The sequence below is a fragment of the Odontomachus brunneus genome, unplaced genomic scaffold, assembly GCF_010583005.1.
Source record: "Odontomachus brunneus isolate Ranch 3 - 2012 unplaced genomic scaffold, Obru_v1 Obru_scaffold_012, whole genome shotgun sequence".
NCBI classification, from domain to species: Eukaryota; Metazoa; Arthropoda; class Insecta; order Hymenoptera; family Formicidae; genus Odontomachus; species Odontomachus brunneus.
This window is the reverse complement of record NW_022639462.1, coordinates 1,692,960-1,715,214: the sequence shown is the minus strand read 5'-3', so window position 1 is coordinate 1,715,214 and position 22,255 is coordinate 1,692,960. Positions and strand designations below refer to the sequence as shown.

The 22,255-nt window shown below is 39.3% G+C and overlaps 1 protein-coding gene across 1 annotated transcript in view; it reads left to right on the top strand.

Moving 5' to 3' along the window:
* The first annotated feature begins 7,202 nt into the window (after positions 1-7,202).
* LOC116840813 (AT-rich interactive domain-containing protein 3C-like) overlaps positions 7,203-22,255 on the top strand; it is a 170,159-nt gene continuing 155,106 nt past the window's right edge. Inside the window, exons 1-2 of the mRNA XM_032808036.1 lie at positions 7,203-7,345; positions 8,325-8,534. Coding sequence (XP_032663927.1) covers positions 8,358-8,534 — 177 coding nt within the window. The 5' untranslated portion in view covers positions 7,203-7,345; positions 8,325-8,357. The remainder of the gene's footprint in view (positions 7,346-8,324; positions 8,535-22,255) is intronic.

Here is a 22,255-nt window from a genome sequence, read left to right as displayed (position 1 = left end):
CTCTCTCTCTCTCTCTCTCTCTCTCTCTCTCTCTCTCTCTCGCGTTCTCGTGAGAAAATTTCATTATTTGCTAATAAATTGTACGCAACTCGCCAGGTGAATTATTTCCGCCGTTTGCAACGTGCGCCAGATAATCTCCACGGATTAACGGACGGAAAAAAGAAAGAAGTCAGGGCGCGCATACGTAAGCGTAATTGGAAATTGCCGCCCTAGATTCTCGCGCGAGGCGATTCCGCGAACGGGAGAACCGCGTTCTCGAGGCTCTGGATATCTGTTCTTGCATCAATATTTAATCGCGGCTAACAAGATGGCGATGGTATGCGCGCCACCCAGACGGGCTATAAAAGCGCGCGGGGCCGTAATAGTCAACGTACATTCTCGGTACATCCTTACGCATTGGCGTATACGGTCGCCGTGTCGACAACGAGGACGGGGAGAAAGAGAGATGGGCGAGAGAAGGAGACGGGAAGGAACGGTGGGTTCCTGCGCGAAGTTCCTCCCGCGGTGAAAAGAAGAAGGTGACGAGAGAGATCTCGCGGAGGAGAAGATAGAGCAAATAATCCAGCTTCGTGCCGCTAGCACGCGGCAAGCCTGAGAATTGTCAATCGAAGGTGCCAAGAAATAAGAGAACGCTTCGAGGCGCGGCTTCTCAAACATCCTTCCTTTGGATGTGGCCGCGAACCCTCGTCCGCTTCGTATAATTATGAACATGCCCGATTATATGTGTTTGGACATACGCCAAGTGCGAGACGAGTGATCCACGCTCCGTTAGATAATTGACTTTTAGTTAAATTAATTGTTCTTGCATTTCGGAAAGCAAACGTCTAAATACTTGTGCACATTTCTCTCTCTCTCTCTCTCTCTCTCTCTCTCTCTCTCTTTCTCTCTCTCTCTCTGTTATTTTACCAATTTTTATTTTCAATCATATTTTAATATTTTATTTTGAACTGTACTTATAGAGAACATTTGAAGAACAGACATAAATATGCCAAGTGCGAGACAAGTGATCCACGCTCCGTTAGATAATTGATTTTTAGTTAAATTAATTGTTCTTGCATTTCGGAAAGCAAACGTCTAAATACTTGTGCACATTTCTCTCTCTCTCTCTCTCTCTCTCTCTCTCTCTCTCTTTCTCTCTCTCTCTCTGTTATTTTACCAATTTTTATTTTCAATCATATTTTAATATTTTATTTTGAACTGTACTTATAGAGAACATTTGAAGAACAGACATAAATACGCCATTGACAAATCTACTGGAATATATACACGTACTTCACAATCGTGCGCGTGTTATTTTATAGATAAGTATAAATACAAATGAGTAACAATAATTTGCATTACTTTGGATTAACACACCTGGCGATACATTGTAATATGTCGAAAGTCGGTGCCCTCACGATCGATTTTCCTTCTGATCGCGTAGCCAGGCGAGCACATACGGGCGGATGAACAGGAAGCACGTGAATGTACGTGTTGTCATATTATGCACGTTATCGGCATAAATTATGCATGTCCTGTGCAAATTTGATAATAGCGTATATTTGATATGAATGTGAACGTAATTCTTGACAAGTACAACGTCAGAGAAAAACGTATTAGCTGCTACGCGAACATTTCCGTAACAATTGTTTGTTCCCAGCGAACACGGCGAATAAACAAATAAAAATAATTCAAGTCTTAATATTCGAAATATTGAGTTTGAGATCTGAATCCATAAGTCTGAATCTGTGCAAATAAGGAGAGAGATTAAAAGGAAACGAGAGAAATTTTCACTTGTCATGTTTAAATGAGACAAACTTTTTAAACTAAAGAAGGTTTTCTAAAAAAAAAAGATAAAAGAATGAATGAGAAAAAAGAAGAGAAAATTAATTCTGAGATACGACCTATGCGAACGTAGAGGATAATATAAGGAATTAATAATGAGACAATAAACTGATGTTTCCTAAATCTTTTGTTAAATTCTTGACATGCGTGTTAATTTAATATATTGCCGTCGTGTTATTTTTACTGTTTTGCATGTTTAGTTCATATTTACCATTTCTAAGTGTTAAAATAACGCAACAGAATCAGTATTATACTTCCGTGTTAATTTTTGAAATATTTTGTTTACATATTTGCCTTGTGTTAAATTAGCACAAAAAATTGGAGTATATAAATTGGGACATGTGGAATGTATTAAATTTAACATAAAATATATCACAGTATCGAGTCGTATGATTAGCCTGAACTATCTACGAATTTTCAGATAACAAGAAAGAATAGAAAGAATAGAAAGTTCCCGTGATAAAAGAAATATCGCAGACAAAGAATAGATCATTCGTGACGTGCATTCAAAGAATTTCATACTTTTTTGTGAGAAATCAGCTACCTTTTATGGTAGAGAAATATCAATTCTATCAGAACATTTGTGAAAGATCATGGACAACGACGGCGATTACATAGTCGATAGGTACTTTGTTTCCATTGAATACAATTTAACAAAATTTGATAAAAAAGACAAATAGCATTTTTTTATTTAATGTGCTCTTCAGATTCAAGTAAAATTTAGGTAAAATTCAAGTGTTGTCTTCGTAATTGTTTTTTTTTATTTGATCCTTGTTGAGTTATCAGTTTCACTTATCTATATGAGATGTAGTGTAGTGACAATAAAATCTTATCGCGTCATATCTTATGAAAATAAGAATAAAATATTCTCACTAACATTATCCATACAATATAAATGTCCAAAATATATACCAGAGACATCCCACGAATATATGATATCTCTAAGATGTATCTTGGACATTTGCGCTGTATGGATAACGCCCTTAAGGACGGTTACAGATATTTTCTATGAAATTTTATCAAGTCAGAACAATAATGAGAAAAAGAACGTGACATTCCTATAAAAAAGTGATCGTGTTTTTTTCTAGATTATTGAATTCCTCCCAGTTTTTCGTAAGTATATTCACGACTCTTAACGTACCTCCGTCATCTCATTCTCTTCACAACCGTCTCCGCCGCCGCGCAGAGCCTTCGAAGCCTTCCACGGGCTGCAATTACCTGCAATTTGTACTGCAAGCAACATATACACACCGAGTGCGCTATCCCGCCTGTGTATGTGATGTAGTGCGCATGCAGATGTGCGTATAAACGTGTAGAAGGGTCGCTCAGTCGGATATAAGGAGAACAAAGGAGCGTTAGGGTGCACACCAGACGTCGTATACGCTTTAACACTTATTTTCAATGGTTCTGCATGATTTTTCACATTTTGTACATGAAGTTTAAGAACAAGTAATCCTTGTAAATAATATTAAGAATTTATGATAATATGGAAAAAAAAGATTCGACTTATGTAACTACATTTTTGCTACGAAACTTTCTATTTTTTGGAGATCAGGTAAAAAATCGATTATAGGGATAGAAAGATATCTGTAGGAGGTTCCTATACTGTTCCTATACTGAGAGAAAAATGACTGGTCTAACTGAAATCACATAATCACGATTCTTTTTTATCTCTTTATTTAAAGTATGAATTAATCGAAGTATTTATTATTCGAAAAAATTCTTTCAAACATAGATATATAAACAGTGAGATATGAAATTTTGTGAACAACTGATAAAGAATATTTATGAGTGGGAAGAGAAAAGATACGACGAGTAAATCAGTAGAGATAATTAGATGAAATCGATCGACTGATGTACTGGGGGACGAGGACTTTTAGAATCTTATTCCTCGAACAAACTCGAGGAAGGGTAAGACGTGGTTGGGAAGGCAGGGAAGAGGAAAACGAGGAGTAAGAAGCCAAGAGGATGCTATCTCGCGAAACGGTCTGAGATGGGCCTTATTACTGGCGGGATCAAACAGCCGTCGGGGTGTTAACTGCCCGCACAGTCGAGAGAAGAACGAAACGGCGAGAGCTAAAGTTTAACGCGCTTGGCTGACCGGTATCGAGCCGCATCCTTCTCTTCGCCTTCGTTTCTCTCCTTTTCTCTCTCTCTCTCTCTCTCTCTCTCTCATCCTTGTAGACGATGATCCACGTGGTGATCATACGCATTAATATTACCGATCCTCAAGGTTTATGTTTCTCGAATATAGTCGACTATGAGTCAATATCAAATGAATATAAGTTTCGATTATGAAATTATGAGCTTTGAATCTTTTTATTCTAACACATGTTCGAATTTGTTACGCAGCGATCCACTCGAAGATAGGTTTGTCTGCCCTTCTGGACGCATCACCCTATTGAAAGAATCTTAGAGGTAGCGTGTGCGAAGCAACTTAGATAAAAATTCATTATATAGCGCAAAAAATATTACATTATTTTTCGTTCTGTTATCACAATTCAAATTAAAACGATAAAAAAATTTTTAAATTCTTTCGAATTTCCAAATTCTATGTTGGTTCTACCTGATCAATAATATTGTACATTTGACAAGCTATTAAAGATCTTTTCTTCGCAGGAGTTGTCCACGAGTATTCAGAGAGAAAACATTCTCAAATGAAAAAACAAAGTTAGTGTTCTTGAAGAAAAAAATATTTGAGATAGGAATAAAAAATGTTTTTTCGCGAAAAAATAAAAAACAAAAATTAGTATTTTACGTATTAGTTTTTTTTTTTAAGATAATCTTAGTTTTTTACGTATAACTTCTTCAGTACTTTATATTATTTTTAATTAAGGTTTTTCAAGTCGAATGTGTTGCATTTATTTATATTTCGATAATCGTTGTCGAGATGATTTTAATGGCGTATCATGAAAATCCTCCGTGGTTTAAGGAAACAGACTAATTCTTCGACTTTTCATCTTAAATTCGAGAGTAAAAACTCTTATGAAACAAATTTAATTTTACTTTTGTGATTCTTATATTTTATAGAGAAGAATTCTTTCTCGGTACATAGCACTATTAGTCCTGTGTTTGAACTTAAATTGCCCTTTTCCTATTTTTTGATTGAATTCTTTCTCGGTTGTATCATCAGTTACTGTCGTTCCTATTGTCAACGGAATATTCATTTTAATCGAAGCAAATAGAGAATATTCATTTTAATCAAAATAAATAGAGATAAAAGCGATAGAAACGGACCAATAGAAAATACCGGCTTTAATTCTAGTTTCTTGTCGGTAACTGTCAAACAATAACTACATGACGCTTTCTAATCGGAGATTGACTCTCGACAAAACATTAGGAAAGCCGTTGCCGTTGAAAAGACAGACACCTCGCAGATTGCAGCGCGGTAAATCCAACACGTTAGGAAACGCACAGAAAGGAGCCTCCTACGTCTGTCAATAGCGCGTACGTGTAAATAATCGTCGAGCGTCCCGCGCTAACAACACGGCTTGGGCCCTTCAAACACGTGTAATCTGGTACCGTAATTTCATTTCGAAAATACGGAAAATGAGGGACATTTAAACGTTATTCTTCGGATTTCGATTGTTATCTTCGCCGGCGCACGTACGAAAACACACGGTAGACGTGCGTGCAAGCGTGAGTAAATATAGAAAATTGTTTACCAATGATTAGCCATACATCCGCGAGATAATACAGATACGCCGTGCAACCTGTATGGCCGATTTCACGCTTGGCATATGATGATCATAAAAATATGTATCCTATAACTTTTCTTAGATTTCTTATTACGTATAATACAAGAAAGTTGTTTTTCTACATTAAATTCAGACTTTGCTGATGAATTTCATTATAATTTTTATTATCTATACTCCGAGGAAAAAATGACTGATCTTACTATCTAAGTTTCTTCGAGAAAAAAGTTCTTCGAATAAAATTCCACTTGATAATGGTTGAGTCCCTCGTATTCGAGTGTTTTATTTAAGTAGAGTGCTTTTTTCTATCTATCGTCATTCTATTGTCAACATTTTCATTGGCTCGAAATTGAATAGAATGCCTTTTTCATTCTACTATCATCATTCTATTGTCAAGTGAACATTTTTATTGGCTCAAAATTAAAGAACGTGAAGGGTACGAAGAATTAAAAGAATTGAGCCTGTTGTGCTTTGTATCGTCATAAGAATAAATTGTTACTAATAAAATATATATTGTGTAGGAAGTTATTTACCTGAGAGAAGGGATCGCCCAAATTTAAGTGGAATGAAAAAACAATCATAAAGCTGGAAATAAAGAAGGAAATAAAGGAAAGAAGTAAAGAAGCTGGAAATAAAGAAGCTGGAAATAAAGAAGCTGGAAGTAAAGAAGCTGGAAATAAAGAATAATTAAAACTTGGAGCTTGCAGATGCATCAAAATTTTGATTCAAAGATCGGAATCAACCTCAAAAATACTATTTATATTCAGATCGATATTCTAACATATACACACAAACGATTACTTTTTCTTCAGAATCAGAAAGAGAAATAAACGGATGCTGCACACATCTATCGACCTTCAATCGAGATACGTAGAGCCGTATTAATAGTCGTCGCTTGAAAGAGTTGTGAAAATATTGTTTAAATTTTTCCTAATTTAATAAATTAAATAAATAATCTAATAAAAAACCGAAAAAAATGTTTAATTGTCAATCTCAACAAATTTAATGAAAAGCTATTTAATTGACGATTGATGTGAGCAAATTCAATCAAAGAGCGTTCGATTACTCAAGGTTATATAATCAATAAATTTTCAATTAAAAGATCTTCAATTGAATTGTCTCATATTAATCGTCAATTAAACACGGAAATTAATTAAAAATGTAATTATATTTGCAACTCTGCTTTTTTTTAAACTTACTTCAGGTGAGACTTATATTTAGAGTTAGATGTAAATCTTCCGACTGAATTGCGATTGCAAATATAATCTCGCGCATATATCCTGTGATAAAAATCTGAAATCTAACTTTGTATTGAGTATCTCACGCAGGAGACAAGTATCAAGTAATATTAATATAGTTGTTTAAGATGGGCCGTAGAGATCGTAGTGACGGGATCACGCAACGGAAATGTCTTGGAAAAACCCGAATAAGATCGTGATGACCCCCCACGTTAAGGTTCAGGAGAGCAGCTTGCGGGGTGAAAGGAGAGGGGACTGGGGTATACAGGGCGGGCGGTGACTAACGTTCGCACACCGCCTACCTGGCGTTTGCAACCATTGTTGAACGTCCGCCTCTAGTCCCTCTTTTATTAACGGAGGCGTGGTGGGATCGAGTAGGAAGGGATTTCGGGACGGTGAAGAAAAGCACTGCTGCCACGAGTCTCAGAACGCGGTAGAACGCGAGAGTGTTCGAATCCTCGCAGCCGCGCGTCGTATCGTTCCCTCTCGCTCTGTTCGCGTTGCGCGCGCATTATCGACGTTGAGCGAGCAAGAGGGGAGCAAGTCGGAGCTCGTGATCGTGTCAGGAAGCGAGGCCGTGCGAATCCGGTAATTATACCATCAAATTTTCGGGGTGCGCGCGACGCGATTCGTTCCCTCCATCCCGCTGTCTCAGTCCTGTTGGTTCAATATCTTCAGGTCCAGGACCTCCTCCATCTTCGCAGCCCTACCTACTCTAGGCAAGCTACCCTGAGATTCCCCTACCCTTCCCTTTTATAAACCCTTATAAGTCGTCTTAGCATACCCTCTGGTCACTTATATCCGGATAGTATGCATCGTGCCAGCATCGCGTTTGCTTCTCTCCGTTCCGATCAGTTTGCGCCGTACTCGAACGCATCAACGACATCTCATCGTCTGTTGTATCGTGTGTGACGACGACATCGACTTCAACGAGAGAGTGTATACGCACGCTCGTAGAAAGCGATCGCAAACTCGCGCCCTGGTGCACTTTGAGGAAGGAAGGGAACCCAGGATCCCGAGGATAACGCAGCAGCAGAGAGCAAGAAGGATACGGTGACTACGACGAGAGGAATCTCGTTTGATTCATTTTCACTTGCAATCTCAACGTGTGTCTCGATATTTGCTCGCGGATACTTTGATATCTAGTACTCGATATTGTTTGGACATCTCGATACTCTACCGGTACTCTAAATGAAATATACAACGTGAATCGGTAGAGAGGATCTCTGTTAATAGTCCGCGGTTCATTAACGTCGTGTGTCTACGTTACTTTGATACCTGACACAACTTTGATTGAACTTGGTGCCCCTTCCTTCGCGAAGTATCCGGCGCGAATTTGCCGACGGAGCGCGTACGTCGCGGCAGAGCGATATCTCGCTGGTGCGGCAATCGACCACGTGTTTGTGTAGTCGAGTCCGCGCTGCTGCTACGTCGCCGCGTGTATCGTGACCGCGTATTCGCGGTACCGGCAGTTTTGTGAATCTCGTTAGCGCGGACGGTCGCGCGTGCGTGTCTCTCGTCTCGTAAGTCACCGCGTGGCGGTAAAACAGCCAAAATTCGGGTAAAGAAGGAGCCAGTCCACGTTACGGATCTCCGCAACATGGAGAGAGAACCGATAAATCTGGGTAACGAAGAACACCCGGAGAACCCGGCCAGCCAAGCTAACCCGGAGAACCCGGGAGTCCCGGAGAATCCAGGACGTTCAGGAATTCCAGGGGTCGGCGGGTCCATGACGGCGAATGGAGAGGACACTCAAATGAAAGAGGAAAGTCAGCAGGTAAGTCGTTTTGTGGCTTAAACAAATACGATTTCTCTTATTTATTTTTCGCCCAAGTAAAAAAAGACGTTGCGTCTTTTGCGCACCGTTTTATATTAATCTTTCAGCGTCATTAAAAAGTGACGAATATATAAATGGTTTTACCATTTCGATCGAAATCGTTGTATCATTATAAGTATAAATTTAAAGAAACTCGCACCCGATCACTCGTGTTCGATCACTGTTTGCGTCGATTATTACGCTACGGCGTCCTTTCGACACCTTCTTTCTAATGCTGTTTACATGTATAGTCTCATATATCGCGATCTGATAAAAAAAATAATAGCTCGATTTATAGCGAGTGAACAATGTTTTCCAATTTCTTTTTGTTTCGCTATTTTCAATCGTTCTTGCTCGAAATTACAAGATCTTATTTGTGTTCAACGAGATCCTAGAACGATGATAATTGATACAGAATTCTCGTTAATTTCAAAGATATCGATGAGACAACATTCGAAATAATCTTCGAGTATAGTGCAAAGTATGTCTTGAAATGTTTAAATTAGATATACATATAATCGCGAATATGTATATGTTAAACAAATTAATATTTATACACATTTACTTCTATACGATGGAAATAAGAAACAAATGGTAACTGAAGGATACAAATATAATATCAGCATAAAAGTGACAAATTTTTATCTTATAGCACTAACAACTTAAGGGCTGAATCGATCATCGATTTATGCAAAGACATGTATAATTTTGACTTTGTATCTCGATCGCATATCATATCAGGTAGCTGAGTTCTTTGTTTTTTCAAAGACATGGATCACAAGAAACTCACGAGATAACTGAATTCTTTGCAAAGACAAAGGTCTATCAAATATGAAGTGATTTCTTGTGTGACATGATATCGTTGCCGTCGCTGCATCGTGTTTGTCTGCATCTACATTGCACTTGTGACATATGAAGATATATCAGAAATTATAACAACGCCTGTTGTATGCGCGGAGATAATCATGCACATTCCCCGGTCTCGCAAATAATTTGCATTTTAACATACGGAATTGCAGATAAGCCTGGTTTTCACGCGAGCCGATAGATGGAATATTATGATCGTGATTGAGTTCCGCGACGATAGAAATATGTAGAAACGTTTCGATCTGCTCGCCAGCGGGGATATATTAGTTTACAAACAATGAACCAATTCCGCGACGCAAGCTTATTCGCAGAACGTTTTTTCATGCACAACGAATATGTGTTTTATACTCGCGATTATTCGCGCTCGTAATATAAACCGCGTTTCAGTGTGTATATAAAAAGTCTTCGTAGAAATACCAAGGAGAGCGAGGCGAAGAGAAGTACTAGTAGCGCGTAGATCTATACTTGTAATCTAGCCTAACTGTTATTCGTGCATACGCAAATTACGTCTAGCCAGCGGTTTTTTAACGTTCGATGTAATGACCAATTTGCTCGCCGCACTTTTTGTATAAAATACCACAGTTTCGTACTTTCACAGTTTTAACCTTTGCGATTTTCTGCTCACTAAGAAAACCAGAATCGGCTTTATCGGAACATTGCGGAACATATGTCACACAAGAGATCACTTCATATTTGATAGACCTTTGTCTTTGCAAAGAATTCACTTATCTCGTAAGTTTCTTGTGATCCTTGTCTTTACAAAGAACTCGGCTACCTGACATGATATGCGATCGAGATACAAAGTCAAAATTATACATAGCGACATTTTGGTTTCGTTGGAAAGAAAAAGTAATGCAATAAAAGTGGAAATGTAAAGTGTACACGTGGCGAGATTTTGGCGATGCGCTACGATGTTTTAGCGAGCGATCGAAACGCTCATCCCTCGTGATTCGCAACAATTCGTGCGCTTGATTATTTTACGGTAAGATTCGTATCGTGACGAGCGATTGAAGCTTTCGATTTTTTGGCGCGTCCGAGCCTACATTTAGAATTATTCACGAGCGAGGTGCAATTCGAACGAGAGGAGAATCGGAGTAATAGAGGAACCTAGCATTAGAGCATCCAAGGATTTCGCGATTTAAGCGTTCCGTGCACGGAGCAAATAATTGCTGCAATCTATATTAATAGCGGCAATTTATTTGAAATCTCAAGGGGCACGAATCTGTTTACTACGATATCCATCGTGACTTTCTGACATTAACGAGCGCTCGAAAATTAATCCGCTCTTGTGTGTTCTATTTTCGTTGTTTTCTATTTAGAGAGGACTATCTTTTACATAAATAAAGTTTAAATCTTAAGGAATTATCAACATGAAACTTTTTGAAAGAGAGAGAGAGAGAGAGAGAAAGGGAGAGAGAGGAGAGAGAGAGAGAGAGGGAGAGAGAGAGAAAGAGAGAGAGATGGACAAAGTTTCAAATTACTGATGGTGCCAACGAAAATTTGTTGTTCCCTCATTTTATATTATATCTTATATACCAAATATACACATATACATATGTATATACACATCTTATATTGACGTATATTGATGGTATCGCATTTATCAGCTCCGTATTAATCGGATCTAATACAGAGAAATGAGACACGTGGTTAATCTCTAAATGTATATAATTAACTGACAGTAATTATGCACATGCAGATGATAGCGGAGAGTTCTTACGACTATCTTCTGTGTATACTCTGACACATTTCTGTTTTTCTCGATCATTAGCGTTAATGACTATATTTAATGTTCCCTTTTTTTGGCGGTTATTTGCCAAATGACTGTACTTAATACTCTTGCAATTTCATTTCTTAAATTCGTGCCCTACGACGTCGGGGACTTGACGATCTTCGCCTATGTGTGTGCGCCTTTTACGTATTTCTTACGTATATTCAGTGTGTAATTACCGTCGTAAATCATTATTTGCTAATTGTTGGTCGTGAGTGAAATTTATACAGTTTCGATTTACGCGAGAGACCAATATTATTCGTCGTTGTGTACGATTCGTTTTTTCGCATTGACACGCGAATTCGGATCTGCGCGATTTGACTGTCGGAAACGTGCTAAAAGAGCGTACCGCTGGCCGTACACTTGCGTACAGGTGCGTGACAGTGTATGTGTGTCATATGTGTGTGTGTATACACACACACATACACACACATACGCGCACGCACACACACACACACACACACACACACACACGCTAGTGAGTAAGTGTCTGATAATTTTGGTGGGACGGAAGAGGGTAACACCGGGAGACCTGTCGTGTAAGCACACTCGTCGTTGTGTAGGTATAGGTAAAGGTGTAAACAGGAGGGTCGATCGAGAATTTGTATGCGCGTTATCAGTGTGTCGACGGTACCGTGTATAGTTGTACGTAGGGAAAGAAACGGTGAACACTAAAGAAAGAAAGAGAGAGAGAGAGAGGGAGAAAGAGAGGAACAGAGAAGAAACGGAGGAGAGTAACGAAAGGGAGAGGAACACATAGAGAAGTAGTGAGCGGAGTGGCGAAAAGGGAGAAGAGAGGTTGGAGGTCGGCGGCGGCTGGCAGGGGGAGGGCAAGGGGGCAAAAGGGGGCTTGGGGGGGTCCGTTGGCTCGTCGTGTGTGCACGCACGGCGCAAGGGCGGGGATTCCCCCTTCGGCCAATCGGATCGGCTAGCGAATGCGCTCACCTACGGTATACCCGCGCCGTCACTGCTCGTTCACCTGTAGACGCCATGTCGTGACGTCACGTCTCGTTACGACGGCCCGCGGAGTTTGCGGTCGTAACGCCGCGCGCATTGTCGTCTCGCCGCGGGTACCACCTTGACCGCGAAAGTGGTCCACGAAATTCTCCGAGCCTTGATTTCCGCCGTGTGTGTTGCATAACGCTCGTAATAGCGTTCGCGCGTATACACGCGCCGCGCTCCGGTCATGCCTACGCCGTGTTACGCTCGTTGCGTATCGGAGAAACTGATAACGCGTCGCTGCGATAAGAAACGCAACGGTTGTGGTAAACGTTTAGGGAACGACTCGTGCGATTACTGCAATTTTCTATTGCGAAATGATTCACGCAGTTTTGCAAGGGACGCGCACACGGCGCCTTGTACTCGAAACCACGTGCTTGACGGAGAGTTTTCTCGCGCAAACGAACGCGCTCGTCCGCATGCGCAATCGCGCGTCGACTAAAATAGAAACCTTCGAACATTCGCATCTATGCGTCCACGTGTACCTTCCCGGAAATTCGTTCCCCATAGTATGAAAATCCGCTTACGATTTACCCGTGTCCAAACTGTATCCGATTTGCATTGTTTGTTACGTGCCTCTCTGCGACCATGAATGTTAAAGTATGTTTTGTAGGATTAGATGGATGAGGGGCTTCGAGACGAATTGGATGAGAATACAAGGATCGCTGGATCCGATAAACACGGATCTCAACTTGTCTTTGAAAAAATACTATCACGGTATATATCGTGTTTTTCCACTACCTTCCATAAAGTCTCCGTTTCTAAGCGCGTCTAAACGTTTTCCAAACTTTCAAGGCTAAAACGGTCTTTTAAGATTTCGGAATAGGCATTGGATGAAAGTAATATTAATGATACGTCTTTCTAGACGTCCCAAATGCCTCGGTATGTCTTTGTATAGAACTCAGTAAAAGATATATAGAGAAAAAGAAACATATATTACATGCTGACGAGACACTACCTGCCTGCAGAGAGTTATATGCTTCTCTATTATTCGATCGTTTTACGATAGCCTTATTTAAATTTTATAATTACATTTTGGAAGTAAAATCTCTTGTTGAGACTTTCGGTCTGCAGTCAGGGCTCATAGTTGATTTGTACCAAGGTCAAAATAGCAAGGATTAATCTTGTTTCTTTTTCTTTCTTTTCAACCTTTCTTTTCAAATCGACCATAATTGATTTCTTTTGGAAAAATGCGATTTCTAGTCAGCCAAAGATTTCACATTTAGCAAGTAACGCGCTAGATGCGTAGTCTACACTGAGAAAAAAGTATTTGTCATTTGGTGATCATCAATCACATGTAGGAAAATAGTTATTACAAATTACGGCCAGGAAAAGCATTTTTTTAAATTAAATTCTACTATAATGGTAGTGATAATAAAAGTTTGGTATAATACCGAAAGAGAAATACTCGCGAGTATTTCTCTTACGAGTATTTCTCTTTTTGGTAAGATACTACGTATCTTGATAAAAATCGATATTATACTAGTATTATTATTATCACGCTATTTATTATATCATTAAATCAATCAGATTCATATTTTACAAAATTACATATTTTACAAAAGAATTACATATTTTACAAAAGAATGCCAAAAGACGATAACAAGAAATTGTTATCTTTAAATTCGTCATTAAATTCAGAGCATTTCTGGTCCGAATGTGATGTAATTAATGTTTACTTATTTCTTACATTGAATTTATAATAGCGTTGTATCGTACATTGATGTTTACTTTCTTCAATTTGGACGTTCGAAACATTTTGTGTATAAATCACAATATAAATCACATATATAAAATCGATAATACCAATATTTATATATAAAAACTATCAATATTTCTTCACTAGTAATTCATCCCGAAAACTTAATTTAAGATCAGTGATTATCACTATCGTCATAATCATTTAATTACTATAGTATATTACGTTCCAAATCAGAAATACGTCGAATTTATGTTTTTATTATTATTTTATGTTTTTATTATTTATGTATTTATTATTTATGTTATTATTTATTTATGTTTATTATTTATTATTTCATTTTCTCTGTTTCTTTGTAAAATATATATTATGATTATGTTACGAATCTGATTTATTTAACGACAAAATCAATTTCAATTTTCAATATGATATCCCGGTATGGGACGTTCAAGTATTAGGGTAGACCGAGGCGAATCGGATCAATATAAGCTCAAAGACAGTTATTGTTAATATTTTGTTTTAAATGAGTTGTTAAGTATTAACAATAACTATCTTAGAGCTTATATTGGCCCGATTCGTCTCGATCTACTCTATATTGAAATTTGTGAAAATTTATCGAAATTTATGAAATAATATCGGCACACAAATCGGTTTTTTTTAAACGTTATTTTTGTTAATCAGTTTCAATTCCTGGTTAAAACAGCGAAAAAATATGATGGTGCCAAAATTAACTATAATTTTAGTTGAATGAAATATTATTTTTTCTCATTGCGCGAGTATACACAAGTCGTGGGTTGACGAGAAGTATCATTGGAAATAGGAATGAAATAAACAATTCATAAATCTTGCCCCCCCGAAAATGAAACGACCGGCGTTTCTTGTACTGGGATATACACGCGAAGCTTATTAAATCTATCGAACGCTAACTGGCCTGTTCTTTTCAGCTGCACTGCTGAACTGGTGCAATAAGTTAGAGTGAGAAAACATATACTACTGTGTCCAAAAAGTAAGACCAATTAAAATTTTTTTTTTTAAATCTTTATTTATTATTCCAAATCTATCTCATCGCTTTCAAAGTAATCCCCCTCAGACACAATACACTTATGCCAACGTTTTTTCCAACCCTCGAAACAGTTGTTAAAGTCGATTTCCGGAATGGCCTTCAAAGCTTTCTTCGATTCAGCTTGTGTCTCTTCAATCGAGTCAAAACGGTGTCCCCGGAGCGGTCTTTTTAGGGAATAGCCAGAAATCACACGGTGCTAAATCAGATAAATATGGTGGTTGTGGAACGATATGGATCGAATTTTTAGCGAAATGGTCTCGAAGAACCAATGCAGTGTGAGATGGCACATTATCGTGGTGCAAAACCAAGAGTTGTCTTTCCACAATTCCAACCTCTTTTTGCGAATAGTTTCACGCAAACGACGCATAATTTGACACAGATGTCTGTCACAGTGCTACCAATTTAGAAAAAAAATATTTCTGACATTCGATATACCCGCGCAATTTAACTTGAAAATTGGTCTTACTTTTTGGACACAGTAGTACTTATTGCATCAGTGCAGCAGTGCAGCTGAAAAGAACAAACCACTTGTGTATCACAAACAGTTGAAATGATTCAACGCGTGAATCCGCGCATATCTCAGGGTATCTAGATAATTTATTGAAAGGCTACGCGATAGCTCGCGCCGATACGCGAATCTCTCGATGAATTTCGCGTTCAATATTATCTGTCTATTAATTACGCGCTGGCCGGCCAACCGGCGCGTTACCTCCCGCGGCGTGAAATTACTGGTACGCGTTGAAGCGCGTCTCGGGACGCGATTCGCGGGGAGGCATATCCGTTGCACGATGCGGTGGCGGCGGTGGCCGCGTTGGTGCGCGTGATCCCGATTCAGCAGCGTTGGCCGAGCGGAAGGTAGTCGGTCGTCCGGTTGGTGGGGAATCACGGCGTGTCGGCGGCGGCAGCGCGGCGGCGCAGCAGCATCGGAGCTCGGTAAAGAGGGACGTCCCTCAAGGAAATAAAGAAAAAAACGAGGATGTGTGTATCGCGATTGGTCCACGCTCTCTTCGCGGTCACGCCTGCCTTTATCCGCTCGTTGTCGTCGTCATCGTCGGTCGCGTCGCATCGCCACGGTCTGTTCCGAGAGGAACTCGATCGATCGTGTACCCCCGCATAAAACAGCATCCCGCCTCGTTTTCGTCTGTCTTTGCCGCGATCCCGCAAAATGGAGGAGCACGATCGTGGGTGCTCGTTTGGGCGCAATGAGGGGGATCTTTCGAGGACACGAAAGAGGCACGGCGCGCAGTTCCCGTGACGTCACGTCATGCGCGCGTAATCAGCAAACCGTAGTTGCCAAATGTCGCGATTGACAAATGCGATTTTTTTAGCGGAGAAGCCGCGAGAATTTACAGCTTTTCCTAACGATTTAGTAATTACGTTACCTACTCACGATTTCGCTATGTGTTTATTGGAATAGTATTCGAGGAAAAGAGAGAGAGAAATACAGGAAATAAATTGAGGGCAAAGTCTGAAAATATATCTTGAAGACAATGTTCTAATATATCGGGCTAATCGCGATTGTAGTGTTACCGAGACTCGGATGATCGGTCAGCCGGCTCGATATTATCGATACGTCGATGTAACGAATGAAAGACGAAGGGGGTCTACCACGACGAAGCGGAAAGTTCGATACGATCGGCACGACCGCGCGGTTATACTATTTCTCTCAGTCTCTTCACGAGTAACGATTATAGATCTCCTAATGATCGTCGATTTTATCGGGAACGACAGAAATGCAGTCTCGGATTCCTGCCAACATTGAGCAATTTCATGCGCAGTAGAAGACGCGTTTTTGCCTTCTCGAGTAAAAATTTTGGTTCTATTGACACTATTAACACTAATTGACTTCCATTAAATTGACTTCCATATTAACATAATTTAATATATCAAAATCAAATAGCAACATATCCAATAGTAATTAATCGTGCATAAGATAATTAATTATCGTAGATAAATGTGTTTTCTTCGTTATGATTTTTTATTGATGTTAAAATTGCAATGAATTTGAAATTTAAAAAAAGAGATGAACAGAAGATAATTGTAAATTGTGTCGCGTTCTCTTAAAGTGAATCAGTAGAAATGTTTCTGATCAAATCAGTAGAAGTACTTCATCGATAATCAGTGAATATTCAGTGATATAAAGTGGGAATATTCGATAAGAACATTCCCACTTTACTTCTCTATCTTATATCTCGTTAATTTTGATAATTGGAAATAAGATTTCTCTGTAAAATCTGTAGTATACAAATTCGTTATATGTTATGTCAAATTCAACTTTCCGCGATTGTGGCGATGAAATGGCTTTCATGCGTTTTGTACGCAATGACACACTGTATTTGCAAGCTGCATCAATAATAGAAACAGTCATTACTATTAGCTTATTCTTTCAACGAGATTTTTCGCAATGCTATACTTGTAGCTTCAATTATAAGTACAATATATTTCATTGAAGAATACACTACTTTAGAGAGTGTCGATTGTGCCGTTAGATTCTGCGGCCTATGATCCGTCTTGAAATCAACTCCTGACTGTCATTGTGGTCAGGCGCCACACGAAAATTACGAATCGATCGAAAACGCGGCGTTAACTAATCTATGATAATAAAGTAAATGTACCAATGCCCAAACATGTACCAATCTCCGGACATTGTTATTATTTTTATATTTGAATATGAATATTTCAACTTTCAACGTACAATACATATATATTGATATACATACATTTAATATTTATATTTAGTGTACGTTGAAAGATGAAATATTTAGAGAAATATTCAAAATAATAAGAGTGTCCGGAATTAGGTACATGTCCGGCCATTGGGACATTTACCTTAATTGCGGGTACGGGTAATAATCGCATGTTAATCGGCGATCAACAAATGATAACAGGCGAAACATCTATCCACAACTTTGCTTTAATTCTTAAGCCGTAAGAAATTGACCAACTACAGTTGATTATTTTCAAAATAATGGTTGGTCAATTTATTATGGCTTAAAGATTAAAGCAAGGTTGTGGACAAGGGATGAGAGAAAAGCTGATTATTTCTTAAAGATTATTTCTCGAAATATTTACCCCTTGTCCACAACCTTGCTTTAATTCTTAAGCCGTAAGAAATTGACCAACTACAGTTGATTATTTTCAAAATAATGGTTGGTCAATTTATTATGGCTTAAAGATTAAAGCAAGGTTGTGGACAAGGGATGAGAGAAAAGCTGATTATTTCTTAAAGATTATTTCTCGGGATGAGAGAAAAGCTGATTATTTCTTAAAGATTATTTCTCGAAATATTTACCCCTTGTCCACAACCTTGCTTTAATTCTTAAGCCGTAAGAAATTGACCAACTACAGTTGATTATTTTCAAAATAATCAACTCAGTCATCGAATGTGTTTGATCGGCCGGTGTGGCGACGGTTGTATTTGATGGAGAGGGGGACGGCGCCTTTGTCCTGTCGAAGGTATCAATTGTTTTGATTACGAAATCTCGCGCGCCGCGCCGCGTCGCGTCCGCGACCTTATCATTACGTCTCGAGCCGGCGAGCGGCGCGCATACCGCGGCACGAGCTGCGTTATCAGCCGCGTTGTTTACATCTTTCGTTGAGCGTTTAAAATATTTAATCGGGCTTTCGCTGACGTCGCGTCGGGTAACACGTGTTTCCCCGATCGATTCGTATCTACGCGAGTGTCAGTGGCAGTTCTCACGATGAAGTATCCGAAGCATTCGAGAGCAGGACAGGACGGAGGACGTAGGACGCGGGCAACAGTAAATCCAGGTGTGTAAAATCAGTTGTTACGCAGGACGTTTTTGATTTTAACACGTTCACTGTCACGCTGACTTCCATTAATTGTAGAAAAGCTTAGCTGATGATTGAATTATCAAAGATACGGTGAAGTAAGTGTAAAATTCGAGGCGCATATTAGCTTTCACTAGCTTCGTTTCACTAGCTTTCGCGGTACGATTTTTTCGATACAACGAATTATACTCTCGGAACCGAAGTTTCGATCTTTAGCAGACGCGTTTTTAAACACAAAGATACCGAATTGTGAATAAAGAATGTAGCTATTTCCCCAATCCACTTTTTGTCCACTGGAAAGTAGAAGTCATAAATTTTTAAACGAGTCTTTATACGTCGCAAAACTCCAACATTTTTATATTTTTTTAAATTAACAATTTTTCGAGTTTAGAAATCTATAACTTTGAGACGGAAAGTTAGTACAAAATGAAACTTATATATTTGTTTTCAGTTCAATGAGATCTTTCATTTGTATTTTATTTCTCTAACTGGATTGGGGAAACATATCTATTTGGCCGTACTCTGTTGTTTTATATGCTATATCGAAAGAGATATTTTCCTTCAGTATCACTTGTAATATAAAATTTTCCCTGTAGTTTATTTATTATTTCCTGCATTCTACATGCGATTGTGTTATTAGATTGGTAATAAATGCGACAGAAGCAGCTGTAAATTTAATTTCGTCATAACAGTTTCGTTCGACTGACACTCGGTCGTCCTGTTTAATGACGCTATGAAAGTCATCGATAAGAATTATTTATCAGAATGTAAGTCTTTTATTACATCGGTCAATGACGGTGGGTTATATTTGAATCGATATTGCGCGCTTGGAAGATAACAGAATGCATAAAGTGAAGGATGTCTAACCGCCGGATACCTTCCTAACACGAGCTATAACTGTTAACGATATGTGGCCTCTTTCGGAACATGAAAACCGCAATACGTGGAAGGCAATAATTAGGGTTAATCGGTTTTCCGTATTATCGCATTAACTATGACTAGGACGATACGAAATGTATCGTTAATTGTTACGTTAACCAACATATCAGCTTCTTATAAGGTTAATGTAATAATTTTGCTCAACAAAAATTGAAGCTTGCAATTGTAATATTTGATAAGAGACTTGATAGCGAATGACATGTATTAATATCAAGAAAAACAGACTTGACTCCTTTAAAAGTCGATTCAGTTCGCTATATCGTATCAATGTTACATACTTTTTTTCAATTTGACGGAATAGTCGAATCGCTCGCTCGTTCTTGTGTGCGGAGAAAATGTATTAGAAATTATGTTAAAATTTTGTATTTCTTTTTACAATTTTTCTTGGTAAAGTCGGACTATACTGAAGTTGTAGTGTGTGTAAATTACAATAGAAATAGTAAACTTGTAACAATCTATCCGATATATACGATACAAAATACATCCTAATAATTACAATAATTTTCTAATAAAAGGACAAACTTAGACAAACATTTTCAAACAAATATATAGTAATTTCGATCATAATTTCGTGTGTGGTCCAAGATGACGAAAATTTCGCCGTAATTTTCGCTGGAACATTTTCTCCGTGCGGAGAAAATTTTCACAATTTCGTTTGCATTATCGTGCCGCCTTGAGCAATCGTGAAATATATTCGCATAGGAGTTGTAGAAATTTAAAAATGCCACGACACGACTCCAACCTTCAGTTATAATCTTTATAACTTTATTAGCCATTTCTCTTTTACGGTATAGAACTTTATACCGGATATTCCCCTTTATCACACAGCAGGATATGGCGAGGCGCGCTCGTTCGACGTGCTGCAACGTGTGGTATCGGTAAACGTGCGTATTAAAATCACGATCATCAATCGACCATCTCTCGCGCGTCCGTTGCACAGATTACCAATTTGGTCGAACGTAATGCCCCGTGCAAACGCTATACTTGGTCGCTAAGCTAAGCCGTGTCTGTGAATATCTCCGGACCGGCTTATTACGCTCGGACATCGCACAGCTCGCGATTACAGCCACCAATTATTCTGCATTTCGATGAGTTTCTCAACTACACAGCTACTGTTGGCTGTAACTGCCGTCCCTTCGTCGGATGGTTGAAGGTTCGGCCGTCTCTTTATTTCCCTCAAGTTTTTACGAAAAGGTTCAGCTATTATTTTGTTCTGATGGCTTCTTCTTTTTCGTCCTTTTCCATTTTTTCTACAATTGGCATAAAATTGCCAGAATGATTTATTCGTGGAAGTACCAGTTTCTTCGGTAGTATCAAACGAATTCGTATAACACGCTATCATTATACTTATGTGTTAATTCTTTGGGACGTGCGATTTCAGAAAAAATAACAAAAGAGGGCCGTGTAGATTTTGAAAAAAAATTATCCTCCAGAAATTCCTTCTCCAGCAATTCGTCCGATCACTTCGACACGGATCTCGGGATGACTCACTCACGAGCGACACGAGTAAATGCGCGGGTGGCTCGGTAACGTCAGATTAGGTGATTAGAGCACGTTAGAGTAGACTTTTTTGAGTTAACGGTGATATGTTCGCGGGGTGTGTTTGTTGTTGTCGAGTCAAGTGGAGAGAACTTTTAAAGGTTAGCGCCCAATTGGCTATCTTACCCTGTGTTACCTGAGGAAGAGACCATGGGCAACCATTAAATGAGACTTATAGACGGCAGCTACTATGTGGTGGCCAGGTCCTTTCAAAAAGATCTTCAGCAGGTACTAGAGCAGGTACTAGAGCAGGTACTAGAGCAGGTACTAGAGCTAGGTAGGAAAGGTATGGCATCCGGCACGAGCCATATTGAAATGTGTGGACACTAGTATCGCTTTTTATAAACCGATTCGGGCGGAGATTTCTAGCTTTCGCTGCCATTCCCGATCTTCGCTCCAAAGCATTTATCCATGTCATGCTTTTCAATTCGTATGTGTATGTGTGTGTGTATCCGCGTTTTATCGCGCGGTCAGATGATCTCCTTTCTGTCCATGGGGTGTCCTTTCGGCGCTTCAGATTCAGCTTTCGGGATTCATTCTTTTTGGAACAATGAAACCAACATCACTCGCAGGTAGACTCGGGTCTTTGTCCCTTCAGTAATCGCCATTCTCAGGTCGGCGAACAACATCGAAGAACCATGGTTTTAGCGATTTTTTTGGCCCACTTTTCCACGAGTACTGGCACCAGTATCACTACCACCATCATCATCACCAGCACCACTACCACCGTCACCACCTCCGCCTCTTTCTCCCTCCTGTCCCCCTCCCTCCTCGGTTGAAATATTTAATTTGAGCCATCGCGTATATATCACTCGCGGTCCTAAGTAAACTCGGACTGGATGGATCTTCGCGAGGCCGCTCGTGCACGTACGGAGGAAACGGGTTCTTCGTCGAACTCGTACAAACAACGAGGCGGGAGACGCGCTTCGGCAGAGACCGCCGAGGTCCACGGGCTCTCTTGTTGACTCTTTGACTTTACTCGCGTCTCTCGCGCCCCCCCCCCCCCCTCCCCC